Below are 23649 nucleotides of genomic sequence, written 5' to 3' on the forward strand. Positions count from 1 at the left end.
TATGGCTCAAAATACAGCATATATAGTTTCCAAAATATTTATAATAATTTCCTTTTCAAAGCTCTTTTGGTGATATTGATATCATATCACACTTTTAAAATATGCTTTCTTGGGTTGACCAAATGTGGGGTGCACTGAACAGGAATTTAGATTGTGGTTCATGATTTGAAAGAAATAAGGAGATATATGTCAAATAGAAAAACGAAGGAAGGAAGGGAGAGAGGGAGGGAAAGAAAGAAAGGAAGAAATAAATTAAATTTCAAAGTATCCTAGCATGCAGGGTATAGCTCAGTGGTAGAGCGCATGCTTAGCATGTATGAGGTCCTGGGTTCAACCCCCTGGACCTCCTCTAAAAATAAACAAATAAACCCAATTACCTCCCCCCACCAAATAAACAAACAAACAAACATAAGATTTCAGAGTATCCTAACAGCTTTTTTGGTCTGAAATCCAGAATCAAGGTGAACTATCATTCATATAATACGATAATAAGGCCTGTAATTGGGAAAACCTTTCATCACTGAGGAATTTCAAGTTACGTTTGTCTAAAGACTTTATTTTTTAATTTTCCAAGATTTTGAGAGATGCTTAGAAAGAAACAAGAAAAGCGACAACACTTTACAGTAATTCTCTTCTTGTTCCACACGTTGGTGGTCTGATATTGACGTTAACTGCCGAGGCCTCCTTTCCAATTATCCACGTAAGATTTCCGTGATGCAGACTGGAGCGCCTCAGAGTGTTGAAACCGACTGTCAGGAGACCACAGTGTGAGAAGCTGTCACAGACTAAGTAAGCCCTCAGAAGCTAATCAGGCACAGGTGACAGCAGCTAATTTATTAAAGGGAAATTTTTTGAAAAGATAGCAAATCTGGGTATTCAGCTTGCAGATGCTTCTCACCCCGTAAGCCTTCACTGAAAGGAGATGAGGGAGGAGTGGTACCTTTTCAACCTTTTCCTGGGACGTGGACTTACCTGACTCTCCACACGAGAGATGCTGTGGCCTCTGGACTTCCAGGGGTACTAGAAGCATCTAATAGAATTCCAAGACTTCAGAGCCCCAGTGGCTTCCACGTTGTGGCTTTCTTTCTCCAGATGAAGAAAAGGGATGAACATAGAGCCCAGTTTTTAGCTGGAAGCCAGAACTTTAAAATGACACAATCCTGTAATAGCTAACCTGCTCAGAGCTGGGACTCTGAAATGGACATGCAAAATGTCAAACATCTTTAAAAATTGCTCCCTACAGCATCAAATACTTTTTTATCAGAAATTTAGATGTCAACATTTGAGTATTTTTTATCTCTTTTCCTTCAGTTTTACAGCACAGTCCTTGAAGAATGCATTTGTAATCTGTAATACATTAGCAATGTATCGTTAATTGACTTTCGTTCTATTCTTTCTCCTGGAAAAATAAAGAGTGCAGAAACATGGGGTGTCCCAGAAGTCATGGGGGGAGGCGTCACTCTCGCAGTTAACCTTACACAGAAGCCAGGCAGGTTCTGGCCACAATTCCACAGCAGTTGTAGGCATACTCTGAGATCTGGTAATCATACACTATCCCTCTGTAATCTCATTTTATTAAAGAAGCTGATACCTTTGGGCCAATGAATATTCCCTACCACATGGTTCCCACTGCACTGCAGCAGGAAGAAAATCTGTGTTGCACTTCAGGGAGGACAGACTGAGGATCTGCACTCAACCAATGGTTTTTCCAGAAATAACACCATGTGTTTTAAGGAGCCAGTTTACTTAGGACAGGGGAGGCAGCATGAGCAAGTGATGTACCCCTACCCACTGGAGTTCCTAATGCTAGCAGCCTTGTCTGTCTGCTCCCTTCCTCTTTGAATGACACTGATTAGCTTTTCACTGGACGTGGTTTTGCAGCCTGGGGCTGGTGCACACCTGCAGTCGGGGTCAAAGTCATGTTCACCCAGCCTGCTGCCTTCACACCACCTGGGCCTCGCCCAGCAATGAGGTCATCCCTGTTTCTGCCCTTCCTGTTACTCTCCCTTCTGTGACAGCATTTGTCCATTTATTTGCCAATTTCTTTCTCTGGTGGACTGCGGTGCCTTAGCATTCCGAGAGGGTATTACACCTAGAAATGTGATATGTATAAATCCCCACAGGTTTGTTTGTAGCCAACTGAACTTCTCATGAACAAAAAACACTGGGACTGGGAAGCATTCCAGGCAACCCGGTGGAGCATGGAATGTGTGGAAGATTACTCAGAGAAAACCAGTAGATATTTCCTGTTGAAACGGCATTTTCCCAGAGTCATAGTTCCTGTAGTTCATAATGTCAGAAGTCTGAACATAGCCCTGCAACGTACCATTAATCCCGGGTTCTTGAAAGAAATGTCAGCTACGCAGAGATCAGCAGGCGGGAGGAATCAGGCCCGTCTGCAGATGTACGTTGCCTGCTTCCTTTTCAGTTTCCTGTAACTTGGCTGTCTTCTTCCACGACCCCATTCATGACAATGTCAACTGTCTGCATGTCCACTGCCCAACCCTGGACAGCTGCATATTGGAGCCTGGAACCAGTGCCATTTTATACAACATAACAGACGGTAATGATCCATGTACTTTGTATGTATTTTGAAGAATGTTGGTAATATTTTAGTAGAGGTGTGTAACCTAGAAATGGGCTGACGGTAGCCACGGATGAATCTCTAGATCATTATTTTCTGGTGAACTCTGTCTGGAAAAGTCTGGGGCTTCCAGGGCAGAAAACTAAGAAGAAATTCCCTTTAGTTTGGCATGATCATCAGCAATGAGTGCACCCTGGATAACAAATCATATGTGATTGAACAGGATTCAAAAATGAACACATTTATCCCAAGAGCCTTCAGCCAGAGCCAAAGTAGGTATTTCTACTACAGTAGTTAAAGATGCCACTAGGAAATAAAGAAAATGCTGAGTGTGAGTTGTGAGGGCATCTGACACTATGTACAAAGATGTTACAAATACTCACGTGAGGGGCGGGGAAATGCACTTCCTGCCACACAGCAGGGTATCACTGGTCCCACAATAACCAGGGCATTTTACTTTAGAAAAATACATACTTAAGTGTCCTTTGCCCGTGTATGTAATCTCAAGGTACAAATGAGTAAACATCAAAGAATACATTTTTGCCACCACAGTACAAAGGAGGTAAACGTCTTCGTCAACCTGAACTTACTGAACATGGAACGCGCCGGGCTTTGCGCAGCACTGCAGGAGACTGCGGCCATGTCTCTGCCCTCGAGTTCCTTAAAATCTAGTTGATGAGACACGTCTTACAATTAGTGTGAAACTAGTAAGTAAATACAAAAATGTGTGATGCTGCCTCAACCAGCTGCCAAGGCTCAAAAGCAGGAGAGGCTAAAGAAACCTCGATTATTCAGAGGAGGCTTCACGGAAGAGGCCAGGGAGAGGCAAGAGGAGGAGCCCGTGTCATACTTGGGAAAGTAAGGAAACTGATGTGGCTACAATACGCGGACATCTAGGGCTACAGGGGACATACGCGTGAGATAGGTAGGCCAGGTGACAAAAGGACAGAGGAGAGTTTTGGTTTAATTTTGTCAGAAATATGGAACCAACAAAAGTATTTAATGAGAAAAAGCTATCATTAAAGTGATGTGTCTGGTTATCTTAATCTAGGAGAATTAGATGCATGGTGCAGGTTAAAAAATGCAGTCAGGGCAATGTTACATCTGGACAAGGTGATTGTAGTTGCGACAAAGAGAAGGGGTGGTTACCAGCATATTGGGAAGGAGTTGAAAGGCACTTGGTTACTTTTTGGATAAAGAAAAAGGAGAGAACGGAGGAGCCAAAAATCCCTTTGCAGTGCCGAGTCCAGCATGAGTGACAGAAGAATGACGACGCTGCTGAACAAGGTGAGGGGGCAGGCAAAATGATGGCCTTGAGAATGTTCATGAGGATGTGGGATGTCTAAGTGGGAACCTCGCCAGAGCACAGGAGAAATGAGATCAGAGCTCAAGGAGGGAGAAACTGGGGATGTGGATTTCAGGGCCATCCGTGTAGTGGTGACAGTTGGTGAGGACAATCTCTTTGGAGGGGGTTGGTATAGGATGAAGAGAAATACAGCAGAAAACCAGGGACTAACGACTGTGGAAACCGCACAACCATTAGGACCTGGGAGAGAACCAGCAAAACAAAGAAAAAACAAGAGGCAGGCAGTCCGAGGTAACGTGCCAGAGGAATGTGGGGTCCAGGGAGTCATGGGAGAAGAATTCAGGCAGAGGATGGCCAGCAGTCTCGGGGACAAGAGAGAAGCCAAAGCAGTGAGACACAAGTGATCAGGAAATAAGGAAAGCAGAATTTTGGCAGAGTTTGGGAGAATGGAAACAAGATTCAGAAGGCACAAAACAGTCAGAAAGGAAATGCAGGAAGTGGACATTGCTGTGTTGGGAGGAAAAGAGAACAGGGAGAGACTGAAAGGGAAGCAGTGTGACCACCATCAGGGGAAGCGGAAAGCTGCTGAGAGCTTTCGAAGTCAGAGAGAAAGGAGTTAGTTTACAAGAAAAGAGAGCACACTGAAGACCCGCAGGCACCACCTGGAAAGGGATGAGACTTTCGGCTCTGCTAATTTTAAATAGTTCCACATCTCAGGCCCCATTTTAACGTTAACACGTTAAACATATCAGATGGTTACTGTTTCTGCAGCCCCTGCCCTAACCCTGCTGTTGTTGCCCCCAAAGCCCCAGCGGACACAACGTTTTCTCCACCTTGTAGCCAAGTTCCATCACAACAGAAACTGCCTTAGAAAGTTAAGATGAATTCTGATGTGGCCGCTGTGTCTCCGAGCCTAGCGGAAGTATACAGCAGTGGAACTTGAAATTAGCTTAGTTCAATAACCATAGTGGCAAAATCCAAGACTTCTCCAAATGGTGCTCGAAGGTCCTCTCTTTTAAATTAAAAATACAATTTAAACAATGCTTTGTCTATCTTTCAGGTATAGATCCAGACTTGCTGGTGTTTGAACAGTCACTGCCCACATATCTAAATACTCGTTCTTCCTCCAATACGTGGGAGAGACTAAGGATTCTAAAAACTATGAATTTAGATAAACAACAAGCCACCGAGATACACCAAATGCTACCGTCAATGGAGGCTCCATCGTCAACCACACGTCAAGATTTGGTCGCAAACACCACCACCACCAGGTATTCAAAGGAATTAACCACAGACTCCTGGGCAAGATTCATTTCCCTGAACGACGCCACTACCGCAAAAGTAAATGTGGTGTCACCCAGTACTGAGTTCATCGGCAATCCAGATAACAAGACTGTTTCTCCTTTCTTTGTGCCCATAGACACAAAACTGTCTCATATGCCTATTCCATCCCGACTCAACAGCAGCAAACAACTACTGAACAAAACCAAAGGGTACAGCAGCAGAAACCAGACAGCTGAGAGTGAGGACCCAGCAGCTGACGGGGCGCCTGGGACGTCCGCGACGTGGCTGGTTCCTGTGGCCCTCGGCACCTCTGTCGTCTTTCTCTGCTGTTGTGTGGTCATCCTGGTATCTGGGTTCTGTCGAAGGCGGCAGGGCCAGTACAAACCAGGACAGAGAAAGTCGGGATCCAGGCAGATTAAAAAATGTACCATTCTGAAGGAGAGATCCTGAGAGTAAAAGATGGGAGCAGTGTAGCTTTCAAGAGTATCATTTTTAGTTTTCCGTAAGACGAGGGCAGTTTGGTTTAAAAAAAAAAAAGCACAGATGCCCATTCATACCAATCTCTAAAAGGCCCATGTTTGATATTTTTATTTATTTTTTTGAATAGTGCACCCTTTGCCAGAGTTCCAAAATTCTGACCCCTGCAGTGATTTAGCACCATGTGGGTACAGCTCTGAGTGCTGTACATGTATAAATTTGTTGAATCCTTACAACTCTGAGTTAGCTATACTATTACTAACCATGATACTGTTACCATCCCATTTTACAGACAAAGAAACTGAGGAGCAGAGAGGCTAAGTTTCTGCCTAAGCTCACACGGCTAGGATGTAGGGAAGCCAGGACTTAGGAGACAATCTGGTTCAAAAGTCCAGGCTTGAAATCACTGTTGGACTAAAAGCCTCCATTTCCCTAATAAGCATGGAAAAAAGATACAGGAAGACACTGTAACATCATACTTGTCTCCCATCAAGGTCAAATTATTGTCACATACGTTAATGAAATCTTTTAGTGGTTTAAGCAAAAAAACATTCTAACCAATTATAGTTACTAACCTATGAGCAAAAGTTTGCTGATTTTTACTTAATTTTCTGTGTTCAATTGATGAGTTTTTCTCAATCCTAATCCATCATCTTCTTTTTTCTAAAATTGGCCTGGCTTTCAGTAATTATGGCACTGAGATCTTTGAGTTTTCTGTTGACTTCTGCTGAATAAACCTTGGCAGTTTAGTTCACATCCCTCGGTTGTATAAACTGTTTTCCCAGGTGGAAATGTTAGCCCTGGGTATTTCAGCTCCGTCCACTTCTCACAACAGACACACCCCTAAATCTTAGACTCTCCAGTATAGAAAATTGTAATTCAAGTCTCGGTGATTTAAAATTTTAGGCCCTTAATCTCATCCCTGAAAATCTTTTTAAATATGAGAACAGACATTAAAAGGCAGCCATTAAAGATAATGAACAGGTGAGAGGAAATTCTGTTATCAAGTTAATAAAACAGTTGTTTTATTCTGTCTCCTCAGAATAACCACAAATGAAAGCCCGAATGAAAAAATTTAATCAATTTACCTTAATTTGCTATTCATAATAAATGCCATAAATTTCTGTTTCTTAATGCCTTAGGAACAAAACCATGCAATTTGGGGGGCCGTGGTGGGGGTAGATATCAAGATTCAAATGATCCTAAAGTGATACATAAATTATTCAGGAAGCTGTCTTTAAAAATTACTTGTCCATATGTAAAAGACTACTTACTTTTCTTTCAAGTATATGCAAACTGTTTAAAGCTTTCCCAACAAACTAGAGCTGCCAGAAAAGGGGGGGGGGTCTCATCCTTGAGGTTTCTCAGAATTTTATTCATTCCCCAAAATTGATGTTGTTTTATAGTAATGACTGTAATTTGGGGAAAAGCATATTTACCTTTGTAAGAAAACAAACTCATACTCCTCTTCTTCAGCCCCTACCTTCCACCATCACATAAACTGAGTAAACTTCGACTGGAGAGGCAACCTGAACAGTCAGCCAAGGAGCAAGACCGACTGGGCCTAGAAACCATGTCCTTAACTGGAAGCAGAAGGGACCAAAGAGAACTTCTGAAAAGAATTTAAAACTTTTAAAGAAACAGAGATCTGAGGGCCCGGTCAACAGCTAAGGATAAGGTTGTTACACCCAATTAGGAAGTGACCATGACGTGGAAGTCTTTCCAGCACTGAAAGTAGCCAGAAATTTGGGGGGGAAAAATAGTCTATAATAGTCCAGTATTGTATTTACCAATTTTGGAAACAAAACATGCCAAGAAAAAACTAAAGCACCATACAATTAAGAAAACAGGTTTGCTCTACTTCTTACGTACTATGTAATTCTAGAGGGGGGAGCGAAAGTGACTGCGTATCAACACAGCAAAGTGTCCCCTAGAATCCTCATTATCAGGATGAAAATGATGTTCATGGTATATACTGGGTCAATTAATAACTTAAAGGACAAGAATCTAATGACAAGTAGTGCTGATTAGTTATTGCTAATGTCACAATGACAGCAAATTGCTACCCTTTTCAGGCAGTTTTGTATCCATCTTACAGCTCTAAGATTTTGCCGTTAGGCATCAAGGCCACAGCCCCAGCCTTTAGGTCAGTCGCTCAGAGTTAGCCAAACTGCAGAGGCTGGAAGAGCACGGCCTTCTACGAGGCCGCCCTTACTCCTGACACCAACTGTAAGTTCGGAGGAGTGGGAGGGGCCCCAAAACACTTGCAGGTTCGGTAACTCACTAGAGGAATTCACATTCAGTGAAAGCTGTTATGCTCAGTTATGGTTTACCACAGGGAGAGGATACGGATTAAAACCAGCCAAGGGAAGAAGCACCCAGGATGAGGTTCTGGCAGGTTCCAAACTCACAGCTCCTGGCGTCCTCTGCCCGTGGGGGCAGGACACAGCACGCTCCCAGTGCTAGTGTGTGACGGGAAGCCCAGCGCACTGTCAGCCAGGGAAGCTTACCTGAGCCTCAGTGTTTACTGAGGCCCCATTAAAACAGGTGTGACTGACCAGTTACCTGGGCAGATGGTCTCAGCTGCCAGGTGGACTGATTGACTCAAAGCTCCCCACCCTAGACATCTGGTTGGCTTTTCTGGCATGCCGAAGATGATCAGGTGTAGCCAGCCCACCCTAAAATCCACTGCGACCAAGTCCTGCCCTAAACAAAGACACCTGATGAGGTACGACAGAGTACCTCCCAGGAGCTGAGGGGAGAGGCCAGGCCTCTCTCTGCGCCAGGTTCTTTACTGCACATATTTACTCCATCCGCTTCCATCTGCATGGCGCTGGTCCTACAGGACCGGGACCCTAGTCTCCCACCTCGTCACATGTTCTCAGATGACCACCTCTCCTGAGCTTCTGCTGTTTCCAGATGTTTCTTTCTTCAATATTGTTTCCGCATCTGAATTTTACTTAACTGAGTCTCTAAGAAATGTAACATTTCAATACTTTTAGTATGCTTTAAACCTGATCAAAAATTCAGTTATTTCTACTTTGTATTTTATTTGCTATTTCCATCCAATAGAATACAACACACCTCCACTTCCTTTTTGTGCTCAAGGCCCTACTGTCCTTTTAACCTACAAACTCCAGGCCTTGCTGATACCAAATCATACCTTCAATTTATTAAAAACTCTTTCAGGCAATTGTTTTGAAATTCCTTTTGGCATTTTATGTTCTCTAATTTCGTCAAGCAGAGTAAGTTTTAGGCAATTACCAACCTGAATAATTCCTTTATTTTGATTTTAAGTTAGTCACTTGTCAACTACTTTTAAAGAAATTACTTAACAGACACACTTAAAAATACTGAAGTGACAGCTAAACTGAATGAAATGTTTCTTAAGGCAGTTATCCTTTTGCCATTTACTCCAATTAAATACAAGGTCCTTATACCTCATCTCTGTCCCGAGCTGTGGAAGTTCTAGCTGGGGCATCCAGAGAGGCGAATACTATACCAGCTGATCTCCATTTCCACTTGTCTGCAAGCTTGGGCTTGGAAAAATGAGCTGCAGAAAATGTGAAGCGGAACGCCAAGCAGAACTGAATCAACATAAAGTGACCCCAAAACAGGCGGATGGAACAGACTTTCTGGGTTAGAAGATACTGCCAATGACCTGTTTCTCATCCGTCAGCATCTGCCAAAAAAACCGGTTAGGGAGACAGTAGTAATGTAAACACCGCACTGAATTTCAGTCAGCGGGCTGGGTTCTGGGCCTAGCTTCCCAAATAACCAAAATCTTTATGCAAAAGCAACCAATGAGTGATAATTTGTAGGGAAAGAAACATAGCAGGTGATAAAATAACAAAAAATGTATATGTATGAATACTAAATTTGTTATGGAAGGAACAAAATCCAAGCACTTTAGAACCAGAGGAAATCACATCTAATCAGTCTGACCACCCCAGACTTCTGAAAATCATTGAAAACTTTTGGACAATCATTGCCATTGTGCATTAGGATGAAAGGAATAATATTAACTCTGATGTAAAACAATGGTTTCTTTCAAACATTTTCAACTTTATATCAGCTTAGATGATTAGATATATGTCATAAAATTAATAAATCAAGGCAATTTTTCTACATAATTCATGTCAAATTTAATAGTTTCTTCACTGATTCTTTGTACTGAGAAAGGGTATTTTCATTGTCCCCCTCATTCTTAAGACTAACAACAGACTTTCTATAATCCTCAACTTCTTTAGTAGCCAGGAGTTCTTCTTTACTTAATTCCAGATTTTTCTCAGCAGCTTTAATCTGGAGAAGTGTTTCCAGGATGTTTTTCTCTGAGGAGCTATTTTCCCACACATACTCTTCCATGTCTGCTTCAGTCTTCTTTTTCTCCCATTCTTCCATTTTCTGAAAGGTAAAAAACAAGTCCCGAATTTGGAGAATTATCATCCACAGTCTGGTCAACACCGTACGTGCACTGTGACCCACCTCCCGTCCCCAGCATGGCTGTGCCCCTGCACCAGCAGCTGCGGGCCGCACACTCCAGTCTTCCTTACCACCCGCTAACTCCACCCACATGGGTTACACATCACCTGCCTTGCAAGCTGCACTTACAAAGCACTGCTGTTTCCCGAAATATACAGAAAACCCCCTCCCTCCTCACAGCCTTCTAGTCCCTAAACTCTAACACACCAACCCTTTAAATTTCTGAGGTTAAAAATAATGAGAGCTGAAAGGAGACGGTACTTCTCTCTGTAACAAGCCTGTGGGGCTGACAGGGAAGACCAATTATTATAATAATATTTAAAACATAAAGTACATGTGATTTTTAGTCATAATGACTTCGTATCTTCTGGAATTTTGTTATAATCTTTATTTTCTGTTCCGATAATGGAAATAACTTTTGTTACTATTCTTTCTTACAAAAATTACTACCGGTTATTTAGGGAACACTGGTGGGGTAATGAAATTCAGATTTAGGATTTAAATGAAGATGTAACATTCTGTGAAAAAAATCAGGCAACACAGCTAATACGTAACTTGCCCTGGTTCACAGAAGTGCTTCATACCAGCCACATTCTTTCCAAATTAACACATAACAATATTCTGAGCCGTAGGCTATTACAAAATGATCCACTAGTCTCAACAATTTTTGAAGGTTGTAAACCCCCAAATTATAGTTTTTTAAAGTATTAAAAGTTAGGTAGATTTGTAAGGCTATCAGAAATATTTAAATCTGAAAACTGCTCTTGAAACAGACCTCAGCTTGAGCAGACAGAGCTCCAAGGTCCTCAGAACCAAGTGAGCACCTGCCAGGAGACAAGCAGCGTCCACCCGTGCCACCCGCATCCCCACCCCGACTCCAGGCACCCACAGAGAGAGAAAAGCACCGAACACCATCCCTCCGAGGATAAGGAGGGGCCCCACCAACGGCAAGCAGGCCACTGGGGATGCCGCCGACTCAGCGAACCCACTCAGATCACCGAAGCCCAGGAAAGAAGCTCCCCCACCACAGACCCACGAGGAGAAACCCCCCTTCAGTCCGTCTCACCGTGTACCCTCTCCTACCAGGGAAACAGGAGGTAGGGTGTTTCCTCAGATCCCAAATTCCTGGGCCAAAGTAGGGTGTCTGTCTTCGCAGCTCCCCTTTGTCTGCTCCACCCGCTGTACTGAGTTTACGGCCGAGGACAGTGTTCCTACTTGTGTTCTAGAAACATCTTATGCGGGTGAGGATCAACTCTGTGCCTCCTTTCTACCTGGTAGGGAGGCTTTAAGCTTGGCAGAGGGGGCAGGCATAATGTAAAATAACTTCTTGTTGTGCCCCACCCCAACAAGCCTGTCGCAAATAACTTCTAACAGCCAAACTCTGAATTTATACGTTACAAAAAAATAACCGACAAAATTACCCTTCTCTACCTGATTTTTACTGTAATATGTAAGGAAAGAATAAATGTCACCCCTTGAAAAACGAAATGCCCTACATTAAGTACATCATTGGGCCTACCTACTCTTGCCAATGCTGTAACTGTTTCAAGATGATGTCATAGCTTCTTCATGATTCTAACTTACAAGTGAAGTACACTTAATTGAAGAGGTCAACAAATACATTTTATAAAGCGTTAAGCAAAATTATCACTCCATCGCACTCTGAACGGTTAGAAGACAAGCAACTAAGAGACTCAGCTGTTTAAAAAACTATGTATTTCACCTAGGTTTACCTGGACCTTTTGAACTAGTTTGAAATGGATGCTTAACCAGAGGCGATGACCAAAGTAAATCCACTCACAATGTCAACGTTTTTAACTCCTCCCCTTACGTTTGGTATGTACAGTTCTGGACTGCACTGGCTTGCCGAGGCGTGTTTACAGGAGTGCCGTGATGCTGACTCCAGCGGGAGCCTGGAGCGGCAGGGGCCCCCGCAAGCGTCCTCCTCCGTTCATCTCAGTAAGGACTTTTCTGTGTGCGCACCGACAGCAAAGAGGTTGGGAAATCCTACCCTACAGGATAATGTCCATTTACATTTACTGCTGTTCTAAACAGTCACTGGTAAGGGACAGCCACCAAATTCTGTGAAGGGCACAGCCTGCTACTCCTCCCATACAGATGCAATGCAGTGTGGGCCTCGGCCACCAGCTAAACAGAACTCACGTTCTCCACATACTCCAGCTTTACGATCCAACTCTGCACAGCTGAAATAAATTCTGAGACGATAATAGTAACAATCCCCCCAAACTGAATACCTGCTATATACCAGGCACCTCAGACACGTCTATGTATGTATTACCTAATATAGTCCTTATCAAGACCTGCTGGATTAGACTGTAACATCTCTACAGACAGAACATATCACAGAAGTTAAACAGAGGGCCACAGTCACCTGGGGATGTTTCAGATTTCAAAATTTTTTGTATTTTAACTTGTAAAGTGCAGTTGCCATGTATTAACTTTAAAGCATAAACAACAGTATATTCAATCTATGGAGGGGGGAATTAAAAATACCAAAGGAAGCTCAGATCGATCATCATTCAGGCAGGGCCTGATTAGTTTACAGACTTCTATTTTAATGCCTTGACCTTGAGACACTTACAAGTTAACCATTTAACGTTATGTATGTGTGTGTATAATACACATACACATACACAGTCTCTCCTTCCCGGCCTACAAAGAGAGTCTGCGGACAACAACCCTGGAGGAAGCAACCTTCCACCCCACACGATCCTGTTCCCTTGTCCACACAGCTGGCTCCATTATTCATTCTCCCATCCGTTCACTCGGGACATGTTTATTGCACAACTACTGTCCCAGGCGCTGTGCTGCCCTGGGGCTGCCGGCCTAGCAGGGGCCTTGGAGGTGAGCAGGAGTCAGTCAGGTGACGCCTGGGGTCCCCGTAGAGGAAAGAGCGTCCACAAAGGCTGGAGGCAGGAAGCTTAGTACGTTCGGGGCTGAATGAAGGCCAAGGTGAGGAAAGTGGCAGGGAACGAGTAAACAGCTCACATACATGAGTTCATCTAACTTTCACAACAACCCTAAGGTAGTACTATTACCATCTGTTTTGCAGACCTGGAAATTGAAGCCCAGAGCAGTTAAATAATCTGCCCCAAATCATGCTGCTGCTTAGTGATAATACATGTTCCAAGGAACATAGAGACGTGGTAAAAAGAACAGAAGAATAACGGAAGTTGAACCTATCAGCTCTTCTCTCTTTGTAAGCATAAATTCCATACGAAGGAAAACACAGTAGCTACTTCACGCAGCGGTCAGTGAATTCTGATGTAACAGAAGGCAAAGAACCATCTGTTCCACCAAACACACACACGTGTCACCTTCTGCCGTCTTATTTACAACTCCCTCTGCCGGGGGCATGAATCACAGTAATATTCCACTTCTCATGATGACAAGTGAGGCACTGTGCTAGATGAGGGAAAACAGTTTACCTATTCAAAAAAAACAAGTTATTCGAGAGTCATAAAAAACGCGAAGAGGTAAATATCCACAATGGATAAAAAATTCACTGCCAATTCATCTAGTTACCAAAGCTAAGTTTTTAACTATATCAAGGAATTCAATTCAAATCAGAGTCGGTTTTGTTTTTTTTTTTAAATTCACTGCTGATATGGCAGACATTGTACTAGGTCCCAGGGATAAAGATGAATGAAACACACAGTCCTTGTCCTGAGTGACCTTGCAGTCGGATGGAGTCAGGCAGACATGTACACAGCCAATTACCAGAAATGTTAACTGCTGGAGGGAGGAGGGGGAAAGGATGGGAGGAAACATCTAAGAGAGGTTACATCTGAGGTGTATTACAGTATGCACATGAATCTGCAAGGCTGATCAATCTGAAAATAGGTTATAAACAAAGAGAAGAGCACATGCAGAGGCATGAAAGAACACATGACGCTCATCGTGGTACCGGATGTGTCGCCCACATCTCCGGAGGAGCTGGTAATGAGGAGGCCAACTGCCGTGAACAGACACACTGAGGAGTCTGATTTTTTACCTAGGTAACTGGGAACCACTGAAGGATTTTATAAAGGAATGTGATACAACAGGCTTGTTTTTTAGAACAATTACTTTAACAGCAATATGGACGATGGATGAGACAGGGAAATCAATAAGACTATTACAGTTATTCAGGTGAAAATGATGAAGCCCCACACTAGGAGAGCAGCAGTAGCGATAAAGAGGAGAAAGCAGTTTGAACAGACATTTAACAGCTAAAATGGAAAAGACCTGGTGACGTGTTAGGTCTCAGGGGAGAGGGGATGCCCTCTCGGGTTCATGACTTCAGCCACTGGGTGGAACGATCATGAATTTTTCTTAATGGCCTGTAAGTATATGGTCGGCTCCTGCACGAGATATAAAACGAAGCCTTGTCTGAAGGCAAAGGAGTATGAGAAGTGTCACTTCCTTATATCATCAAACCACAGCTGCGAGCTGCCTACCAGCCACAGCAAGTCAAAAAGGGTCTATGTATGTCTGATGCACAAATCCTTCCTTTTTCTTGTCCCTTTCATTCTAATTCCCCTATCAGACCCTCAGTGCTGACACTAGACACATGTACAAAAACTGTCTTAAAAGAGATATACCAACCTTCTAATCAGTCTCTTTATTAGTAACACCCAAAGACTGGGGGAATCATTCACCATCAGGAGCTCAGCATCAGAGCCTTTAGAATAAAATACGCCTGGTGAAGTTCCACCTCGCGAGATTTGGATTCTGCAGGGCGTAAGTATTTGCAGGTTCAGAAAGCTTCACAGGTGAGTCTGACATAAGCCCCAGCTGAAAGCTGGTTATGGAGACAGATAAATTCTCAGTTACCCAATAATTGAGTTTGAGAAGAACTAGCAGCTCAAGTTCAGGTTTCATTTCATCTCTTTTACTTCCTAATATTTTATAACAGAAGTCAAAGTTGAACAAAACTAAATGATATGACATCATGAAAAGATATGAACCTTGGAGCCACAGTTCAGGGCTGAGTTCTTCAGTTCACACACTGGTGACCTTGGGCAAAGCACTCACTCTCTCCTCTTAAGTCTTAATTTCTCAGTGTATATAATGAAGAAGTTATAACAGATAAATTTTTGGTTCCTGATCTTTAAAGTTAGCCCGAATTAAAAATGGGTGTTTTGTGTCTTTTAAAAAAGACATACTGTTTTAAAGTACTTTAAAAAAATGGAACTCTTCTCCCATCCCCCACTCTCTTTTTGTATTCATCCAACGTGATCATTTGAAAACAGCATTGAGGTAAAGAAGAAAGTGAGAGACAGACACAGGTGACTCTCAGAGCAACACCACAGATACACTTTTAAAACAAAGACCAGATGTGCTATTTGTCTGGAATCAAGGGACAGGCAGCAGGTAAGCACCCTTTACTGTCACTGGGCTAGCCAGAATGCTTAGACTCTTCACGGGAGCTCAATTAATATGTTTAATTGATTGGTTTTCTTAAACGAAGACTGTAATATTAGTTTATGTATAATTAGTTAATATGTAAGTTTATGCATAAGTACATTTCACATTAAAGAGATGCATCTTGTTGGGAGCAGCCAATATTATCCTAGACTACAGACTCCATTAACACTGTCAAATACAGATCAGCATCATGAAATAAACTCACAGAAGCAAACCTTTGTAGAGAACTTCCACAATAATGCAGAAATTAGAACAATTTTCATTTAAATACTTGAAAAATCATATAATAAAATGAAAATCAAACCTGATCTACACATAACCCACAACATACACTCATGAAAATTAAGTATCTCAAACTGTTGCAAAGGTATTTCCTAAAAATTGGACATAATTTGATTGTTGATTATTAGTAACTTTATTAATAGATCATTAATAAGCTACGTCAGTAAGCTCATTGTTGCTAGCACCTAACAAGTATGCTGCATTTTATATTACTGAAAAGGCAGTTTATTTGTTACTCTGTCACTTTACTTCTGAGGTTGAAAACTTTTGAAGTTCAAAAATCTGTTTATGGATATCGAAAAGAGTAGACTGTTATTAAATAGCTATTATTAAACATTTGGTGTTCTTACCCAGTGCTGACCCAGACACTGTGAAGAACAAACAGAGTAAGGTCAGACGCATGTTAATGAGAGTCGTGCAAGATTAGTTAGAGGACAAAACACACGTGGAAAACAATCTGTGGAACACGGACAACGGCAACTTCTGCAGTCAAGAAAATACGACAGTATAACTTGCTGTCTGTGCAAAGCAGGAGTTAGACAAAGAGTAAGAGGTGCAAAGATAACCTGACAACGGAGTGATACCCAAAATACATAAAGAACTCATACAACCCAACAGCAAAAAAATGGGCTGATCGAAAAATGGGCAGAGGCTCTGAATAGACATTTTTCCAAGGAAGACACATAGAAGTTCAATCCTAACCCTGGATACAAATCTACACTCTGTAAACAAGCTACTCAACCTGTTCACAGCCTGGCTCTGAATTATTTTTTCAGTCTTATCTCCTGTCATCTCTGCCCTGTTGGTCATATATCCTAGCCACCCCAAACTTCTGCCCACTCGCTAACCCCCCCGGCCCAGAATCCTTTGCCCCTCCCCTGGTGCACACTCCTACTCCTCTTCCAAAACCAGCCACCACTTCTGTGAAGCTTCTAGGTAGAATTAATCTTCATCTGCACCTCTCACAGCAGTATGTTCCAACCTCCATCACCTAGTGAAATAGACTATATTATAACCACCAATTGCACCCAGAAATAAAGGCACCTAAGAGCAGCGGCTCATTCATTTTGATAATCCCACCAATACCTCTCCCTGTACCTTATAAGAACAAAATCACTGATGAATGCAAAGAACGCAACATAAACATCATTCAAGCATTCTCTAATGCAACCTGGAAATGTATGTGTATGCGAGCACACACGAAAGATCACAATAAACCCATGAACCGCCAGATTAAGTGATTATGGCTCTACAAAAGGGTTCGTCATTTTTATCAGAAATATTTGAGATAAGGTCCCCTTTAAAAACAAACTCTATTAGTGAGTATAAAATTATCCATTTTATCTGCTTCATTCCATGAATTTTCAGAACCACTTTATTCCAAACCAAGATCTAGTTCTGACTGGCAATAAGACTATCGTGAAGTCCAAAGAAGACAACCAAAAATTCAAATTTTAAAAAGCAACCATTTAAAAATTGTCCAACAACCCTTTGAATGTGACTGCAGATCTCTACATTTTCTACAGCCAGTGTTTCTTTTCTTTCCCTCACTGTCTGTGTCTTAGTCTATCTTTTGTGCAGGTCACTTTGTAAAATGCTTCATTCAGTCTTCTCTTAACCAAATCACTTACGAAAGGTTTAAAGGCTATCAGACAACAAAGTTAACACTTAGGAAGTTTTGTTATTATCACTTGTGTCTGAGTGTGAGTCAGACACATGTTCTAAAAATTCAAATACAGCAGGGCAGAGATCCGACTTCACCTGTATGAAGGCTTCGTCAAGTTAAATGTAAGCTGTATACAGAAACTGGGAATAACTGAAATTGAAATTCTAAATCTTTCTTCATTTCAGTATTAACAACAATATTAACAGCCACCACTTACTGAGCACCCACTCTCTGCCGGATATTTCATATAAATTCACTCTCATCCACCCAAAAGCACTTAGAAGAAATCTGAGCCCCAGAGGTTAAATAACAGGTAACGGGGGTTCAAATCCAGATCTGAATGGTTCCAAAGGTTAAAACTTAATTCACTCCTATGCTAACAATGTGTAATACTGAAATACTAAAGCAACTTTCTACAAGTCTCCGCTTCTTTGAACAGCTTAAGGATAAATGGTTTAATGTGTTATCTGTTTCTTACCACCTCCTTAGCACTACAATATTCATTCTCTGATGCATTACTAAGCCTCTAGGCCTGACGTCTGTTTTGTGAAGTCAATGCTTTTTGAATATGAAAATTAATAAAGAAAACCTCAACTAAAATTAGAGTCAGGAATGGCCTGTAGAGGGAGCTCTCGCGCATTTTCAACCTCCATCATTTGCATGCACCGACCTTCACGAACTCACCCCACTGGAAGGAAGGAGCACACCCAAACAAAGTGCAACTATTTCACAATCCCCAAGGAAGAACTTCCCCTCGCTCAGCAACAGTCTCAGCGCGGTAAATGAAATGCCATCGCCACCCAAACTCTGACCTTCCTCCAATGAACCTTCATTTAGAACAGCCCCTCCCAACCCCCTTCTTTTCCTCTGTTCTTTGAACTTGCCTACAGTTCACCCTAGATTGCCTGTCCCAATTTGCAATCCTTTGCTATTTCTAAATAAACCCATTTTATTGTTTTACGTCAACACAGTCTACTTTGATACTTCTATAAACTGTTTCGAATAGCACACAACAGTTACTTTCTTACACTGAAGTCCAGAGGAATAGCTTTTCAGAGAAGCTTCAGCACTATGTTACATAAAACTACCAGCTACTTTAAACACTACTTAGGGGTAACCTCCATAGAGTTTAGCTTTTAGGGATTAAATGCTCTGAAACTAGTCTTTAAAAATAAAGAAATGGATTAAAAGGGGTACTCTAAATATTTGATTAAATACCAGGTGGGAACATCAATTTCAAGTATGAATCCCATGCTGGGGAAGGAAAAAAGAGTTTCAATTCAATAAAAATTCTGTTCCACCAGCTCTGCAAAATTTCACGGCTCATCTGCCTTCTCTTAAAGCTTCTTCACTGATGGTACTTGTTTAGAAAGGGTCAGGAGCCAAGTTTAATATAGGAATTATTTAATTATATCTGTTTAGGACAGTTGTATGTGGCTACTTCTTCTGGCATCAAAGTAATTAGCACTGAAGATTAAAGGCTTCTTGCATGAATCCAGAATACAAGCTTGTTTGGATTTTATGTCACAGAACCACAGAAAGAATCCAGTAAGTCAACTTTGCTGAATTTATTTATGCCTGTCATTTCCTTTGGGGCAAACTCATTTTACAGGCCTCTGGCAAAGTAAGAGACTCAAAACTGGTCAGCTTTTATTGTTTGGTATTAACTCTTTAAGTGGCAGCCACAGAGCTGTAGCCAACAGCCATGTTGCTGGTTCAAAAGGGAACTTAATAACCTGAAGCCAAAGGCATTTATATAACCAACTGACAGGAAAGAGAGATTAACTGCAATTACGATGCTGTTCCTGAAGCCAGGAACTAGAAATTCGGATGAATTATGATAATTAGACTAACTCACAAGAAAAGAAGAGCTACCAGCCACTTTTTGTTCTTTACTAAACTTGCAACAAAGTTTTATTTATTTTCCACACATCCTCCCGGGCTACCTCATTAGTAGCAATGACATCTGCAACGAGAATAGCTGTGTTCACAGAATGACTTGGACGTGGAAGGAGATTCCAAAGACCACCTGAGGCAACTGACCATCCACGGAGCTTGTTCCTTTCACCAAATCCCCATGAAGCAGCCAATGGATGGGACATTTTTTAACTAGCAAAGTAGCCCACTCTACCTTCAGGTCAATGTTGTAGAAAGTTTTACTCAGTGAATAAATCTGTCTCACTACTCACTGCTTTACTTTGTTGTATCCTTAAAAGTCATGGAAAACAATCCAACTCCTCTTTCATACAAAGTCCTTGGAACATCTAAAAAGGATGACTTTCTCCAGCTACCTCCATTCCTTCAAATGTTCCTGACATGAAATGTTATTGAGTCCCATGTCAATGTTGGGCAAGCTTCAAAAAATTTATGTGCATATCTAAAATTATTTTAATTTTTCAAAATATTATTTAAAACTTTGAGTTATCTAAACATTTAGTTACCAACTTTAAATGAGATGAGGTGATGCTCGCACATAGCAAAATCTTCCTCATCGATGTGGACACTTACACTAAAATTCAATAAACTCAGTCAGACACAAGACTATTTATATACTATTTAAGTAATTAATTGCCCTTAATTGTCCCTAATGTATACCAGTGAAATGCTCACATGAAAGGCTATTTGTTAACTAAAATATTAATTTACAGTACCTTTCTATAACGTTTTAGAGCTTTGTTCTGTAGTTTGTTTAAGTAACAAGATGAATTAAATAGTGTCAAGTTACACAGATGATGATTTCCCTTCCATAAATGTGACAACTTTCACCCAAAGTCAAACAAGCAAAGTAAAAAATTCTGAATTTTTTCAGTCTAAGTCAGAAACTCTGAATTTTAAAGGCATTTTAGTCATCTGATTTCTGCAAGGTCCTGAGATGGGCTGCATAATCTGTTTTAAGATCCTCACTTTCAGTGTCAATAGAAGTTATCTATATTTCATATATCTTTATCTTAACTAGTAGTTCATTAAACACTCAATTGAGTACCTGCTTTACACAGACTGTTTTGAAAGGTTAACATCATCTAAATTTGACAAAACTATTAAACATTCACATACAATCACTTACCCAAGACTCATGGTATAAAACTGTTAGTAGATACATTGCATAATCATAATTCTGTCTCTTTAAAGGGCACCTTTAAAAGAGAGAGAGAGAGGAAGTCAAAATTCGAGAAATTCAGTACATGGAATAATTTGCAAAATACACAAATACTAAATATGAAGGGTAACTTACATTCAGGAATTCCCTATCTGCCTTAGGAAAATTCTGTTCTTAGAATAACAATAACCTATGTAGCGTATTACTTGAGGATATTGAAAACTGACATAATTTTTATTTTTATTTAGAGGATTTCTTTGCTTTCATCACTAATGGAGTTATTTATATCTGATAACAGCTTTATGCTATTTTTAACATAATTATGTCCAATTGAAGTTCTCTTCACAGTCTCAGGGTTAAGAGTCTGTTGGATGGCATGAACATACCTGATGAGCTCATTTAAAAATCTAGAGAGACTGATGCTAATCTGAATGCTCATCTTGATTTCTCCAGAGCTGATTCCTTTAAAAATGAGCTACACTGTACAAAGCTGTATTCTTTTGCTGCCGCATTTAAAATGGAACTAATGACTTAATATCAGAGAAAACTTCTACATAAATGAGATGGCACGTCATATGTTTATATGTGTAAAATATGTTTAACTTCTGGGTTATAAAATAATATAGAAAAGGAAATAATTACTTCTAATTTATTTAAATATAAAACTATCACATGACAAGTGATTTTAACTGTACTCTGTTTATTCTGTACTTAGGTTTAATAGTCCTCCATTCTACACAGCTGTTACCATAAAACATACATACACTGACATTTGTAAACTTAGAAAAAAAGCAACATTATCAGAAACTTACAGAATTTCTAACAATAATATTTAAAGGTATTTTTTAATTGCAAATTAAAAACAGCATTATTTTATACTCTCCAAAGCTAGTAAAAAGATATTAATATATTACAAATATATTTTTCTCCCATATGGTAATAATCTAAAATCATGGTCCCCAAGCTGTTCCCACCTCCACACTGTTCCCATCTCTGTATGTGTGTCATGTTGCTACTTTACTACCAAGAAGAAGACAAAACCTAACGGATACTGACACCTCCAAATGCCTGGAAACTAGGACAGCAAGGGAGAAAGGTATCTGCCCACCTGTTTTTCTCTAAAGGCAGGTCTTTCATATTTTGACATAATTTAGACACAGCCAAAGTATAATTCAAGAAATAAAATAAGTATTTAGCAAAAATATACCAATTCCTTACTTCAGATGACCTAACCTATAAATTCATATACAATAAACGTAATACTGCATTTATAAACTTCTACACTAGCACTGAAATTTTGCTTATTTACAAAAGCACCTTGGTAAACTAACATCTTCCCTGAGTTTTATATACACAAATATATCAAAGTCAAGATAAAAAATAACAATAATTTAATTTGCAGATACGAACTACTATATATAAAATAGATAAACAAGTTTACACTGTATAGCACAGGGAACTATATTCAATATCTTGCAATAACCTATAATGAAAAAGAATACAAAAACGAATAAATGTATGTATACGTACAACTGAACTATTATGTTGTACACCAGAAATTGATACAACATCGTAAACTGACTATATTTCAATAAAAAAATTCCAAAACAATAATTTAACTCAGCTAGGCAAGCCTCCCCTTGTGTTTACATAAAGATCATCGCAGCAACAGCAGCCAGTGTGAGGGATTAAAAATGTGACTCTCACAACTTCTCTGACCTAATAGGTTAATACAAGGACTGCGAAGGGCCTGGAGGACAATAAAACAGCATATGTGACCGACCAGCTGAACCTTCCTTTCTTTACCTATCTGTCTGGATGGTAAGCACATCTGTGGTCTTGCAGTACCGGTCTCCTACAAGTTTAATAAGTTTCTTCTTTGCGTGATCATCTAAATTCAAACTGGAAAGTTTAACCTTAAAAATATAAGGAAAAAAATTTTTGAAAAAATTACTTTATATACTTTATTTAATGAAAAAAAAACTGGCAATATTCTTTCTATTAATACTAAACCAACTGGAAAGAAACCTTTTCAAACTCCTTTCTATATAGAGTTAGCAATTTGCATGTATTAATGAAGGCTGACCTTACTCATGGGAAAAAGAGAGGAGCAAACTGGAGTCCTTTGAAAGTTCTGGGCATTAGTACCTTTTCCTGAAAGAACCAATTAAAGTCTCGCAAATGAAATTACAATCCATATGAGTAGTACTAACAGAATTCAACTCAATCAGTATTAGTAAAGCTGGAATATAAGAAAAATCAGATGGAGGGAGGGTGTAGCTCAGTGGTAGAGCACGTACTTAGCATGCAGGAGTCCTGGGTTCAATCCCAGTACCTTCATTAAGAAAGAAATAAACAAACAAACCCCCCAAAAGTTAGCATAAATAAATAAATAGGGAGAGAGAGAGAGGGGGAGAGGGGGAGGGGGAGAGAGGAAGAGAGGGATAGAGGAAGAGAGAAAGAAAGGGATAAACATAAGGGTTTTAAGAATTCCTACCATGCAATTATGAGACCCATATCACTGCAATAGTTTAGGGACATTTATTTTAAAAGTTACAAATACCTCATGGAGGCTAGAATACAGCATCCATGAAAGATCACAATATTTGAAATAATTCAGCTCAGTATTTCTCAGAATGTTAATACTAGTCCCATAGGCTGCTAAAAAAAAAAGATTTCTTTAAAAAGCCTGTTTCTATTGAATACATTTAGGAAATGCTGAGTTAAATTGGGTTGTTTAGCAGCAGGATTTCTTAGAGGAGGTAACATGTTAAAGAGCATTCTGAAATTTCAAGATGCAGGGTTGTTATGCAATAATTCCCAAATTTATTTTACCTCAGATTCTACTTTGCAACAGTTCATCGAATGAGTCTTCCTTAAAACGTATTTCAGGAAATGTTATGCTAAATGAACATACTGTTTAATTTGCAGAGAATTATGGTCTAGGCTGAAAGGTATTATCTAGAGATGAATAAGCTTGACCCAGAAAAATAGGTGAGACACTAGAATACAGTTAAATAAGGTAAATTATAGACTATTTT

The 23649-nt window shown here is 40.4% G+C and overlaps 2 protein-coding genes across 3 annotated transcripts in view; one reads left to right on the top strand and one right to left on the bottom strand.

Moving 5' to 3' along the window:
• Positions 1–6407, top strand: part of MANSC4 (MANSC domain containing 4) — a 14549-nt gene extending 8142 nt beyond the window's left edge. For both annotated transcript variants that reach the window (XM_006194083.3, XM_032473433.1), the window contains exons 4-5: positions 2429–2563; positions 4951–6407. In XM_006194083.3, the coding sequence (XP_006194145.2) occupies positions 2429–2563; positions 4951–5624 (809 nt within the window). In that variant the 3' untranslated portion in view covers positions 5625–6407. The remainder of the gene's footprint in view (positions 1–2428; positions 2564–4950) is intronic.
• Positions 6408–9699: 3292 nt separating this feature from the next.
• MRPS35 (mitochondrial ribosomal protein S35) overlaps positions 9700–23649 on the bottom strand; it is a 29926-nt gene continuing 15976 nt past the window's right edge. Inside the window, exons 6-8 of the mRNA XM_032473434.1 lie at positions 22415–22524; positions 20576–20645; positions 9700–10055 (exon numbers count right to left, since the gene is read on the bottom strand). Coding sequence (XP_032329325.1) covers positions 9786–10055; positions 20576–20645; positions 22415–22524 — 450 coding nt within the window. The 3' untranslated portion in view covers positions 9700–9785. The remainder of the gene's footprint in view (positions 10056–20575; positions 20646–22414; positions 22525–23649) is intronic.

Source organism: Camelus ferus, chromosome 34 (genome assembly GCF_009834535.1).
Source record: "Camelus ferus isolate YT-003-E chromosome 34, BCGSAC_Cfer_1.0, whole genome shotgun sequence".
In the NCBI taxonomy this organism is placed as follows: domain Eukaryota; kingdom Metazoa; phylum Chordata; class Mammalia; order Artiodactyla; family Camelidae; genus Camelus; species Camelus ferus.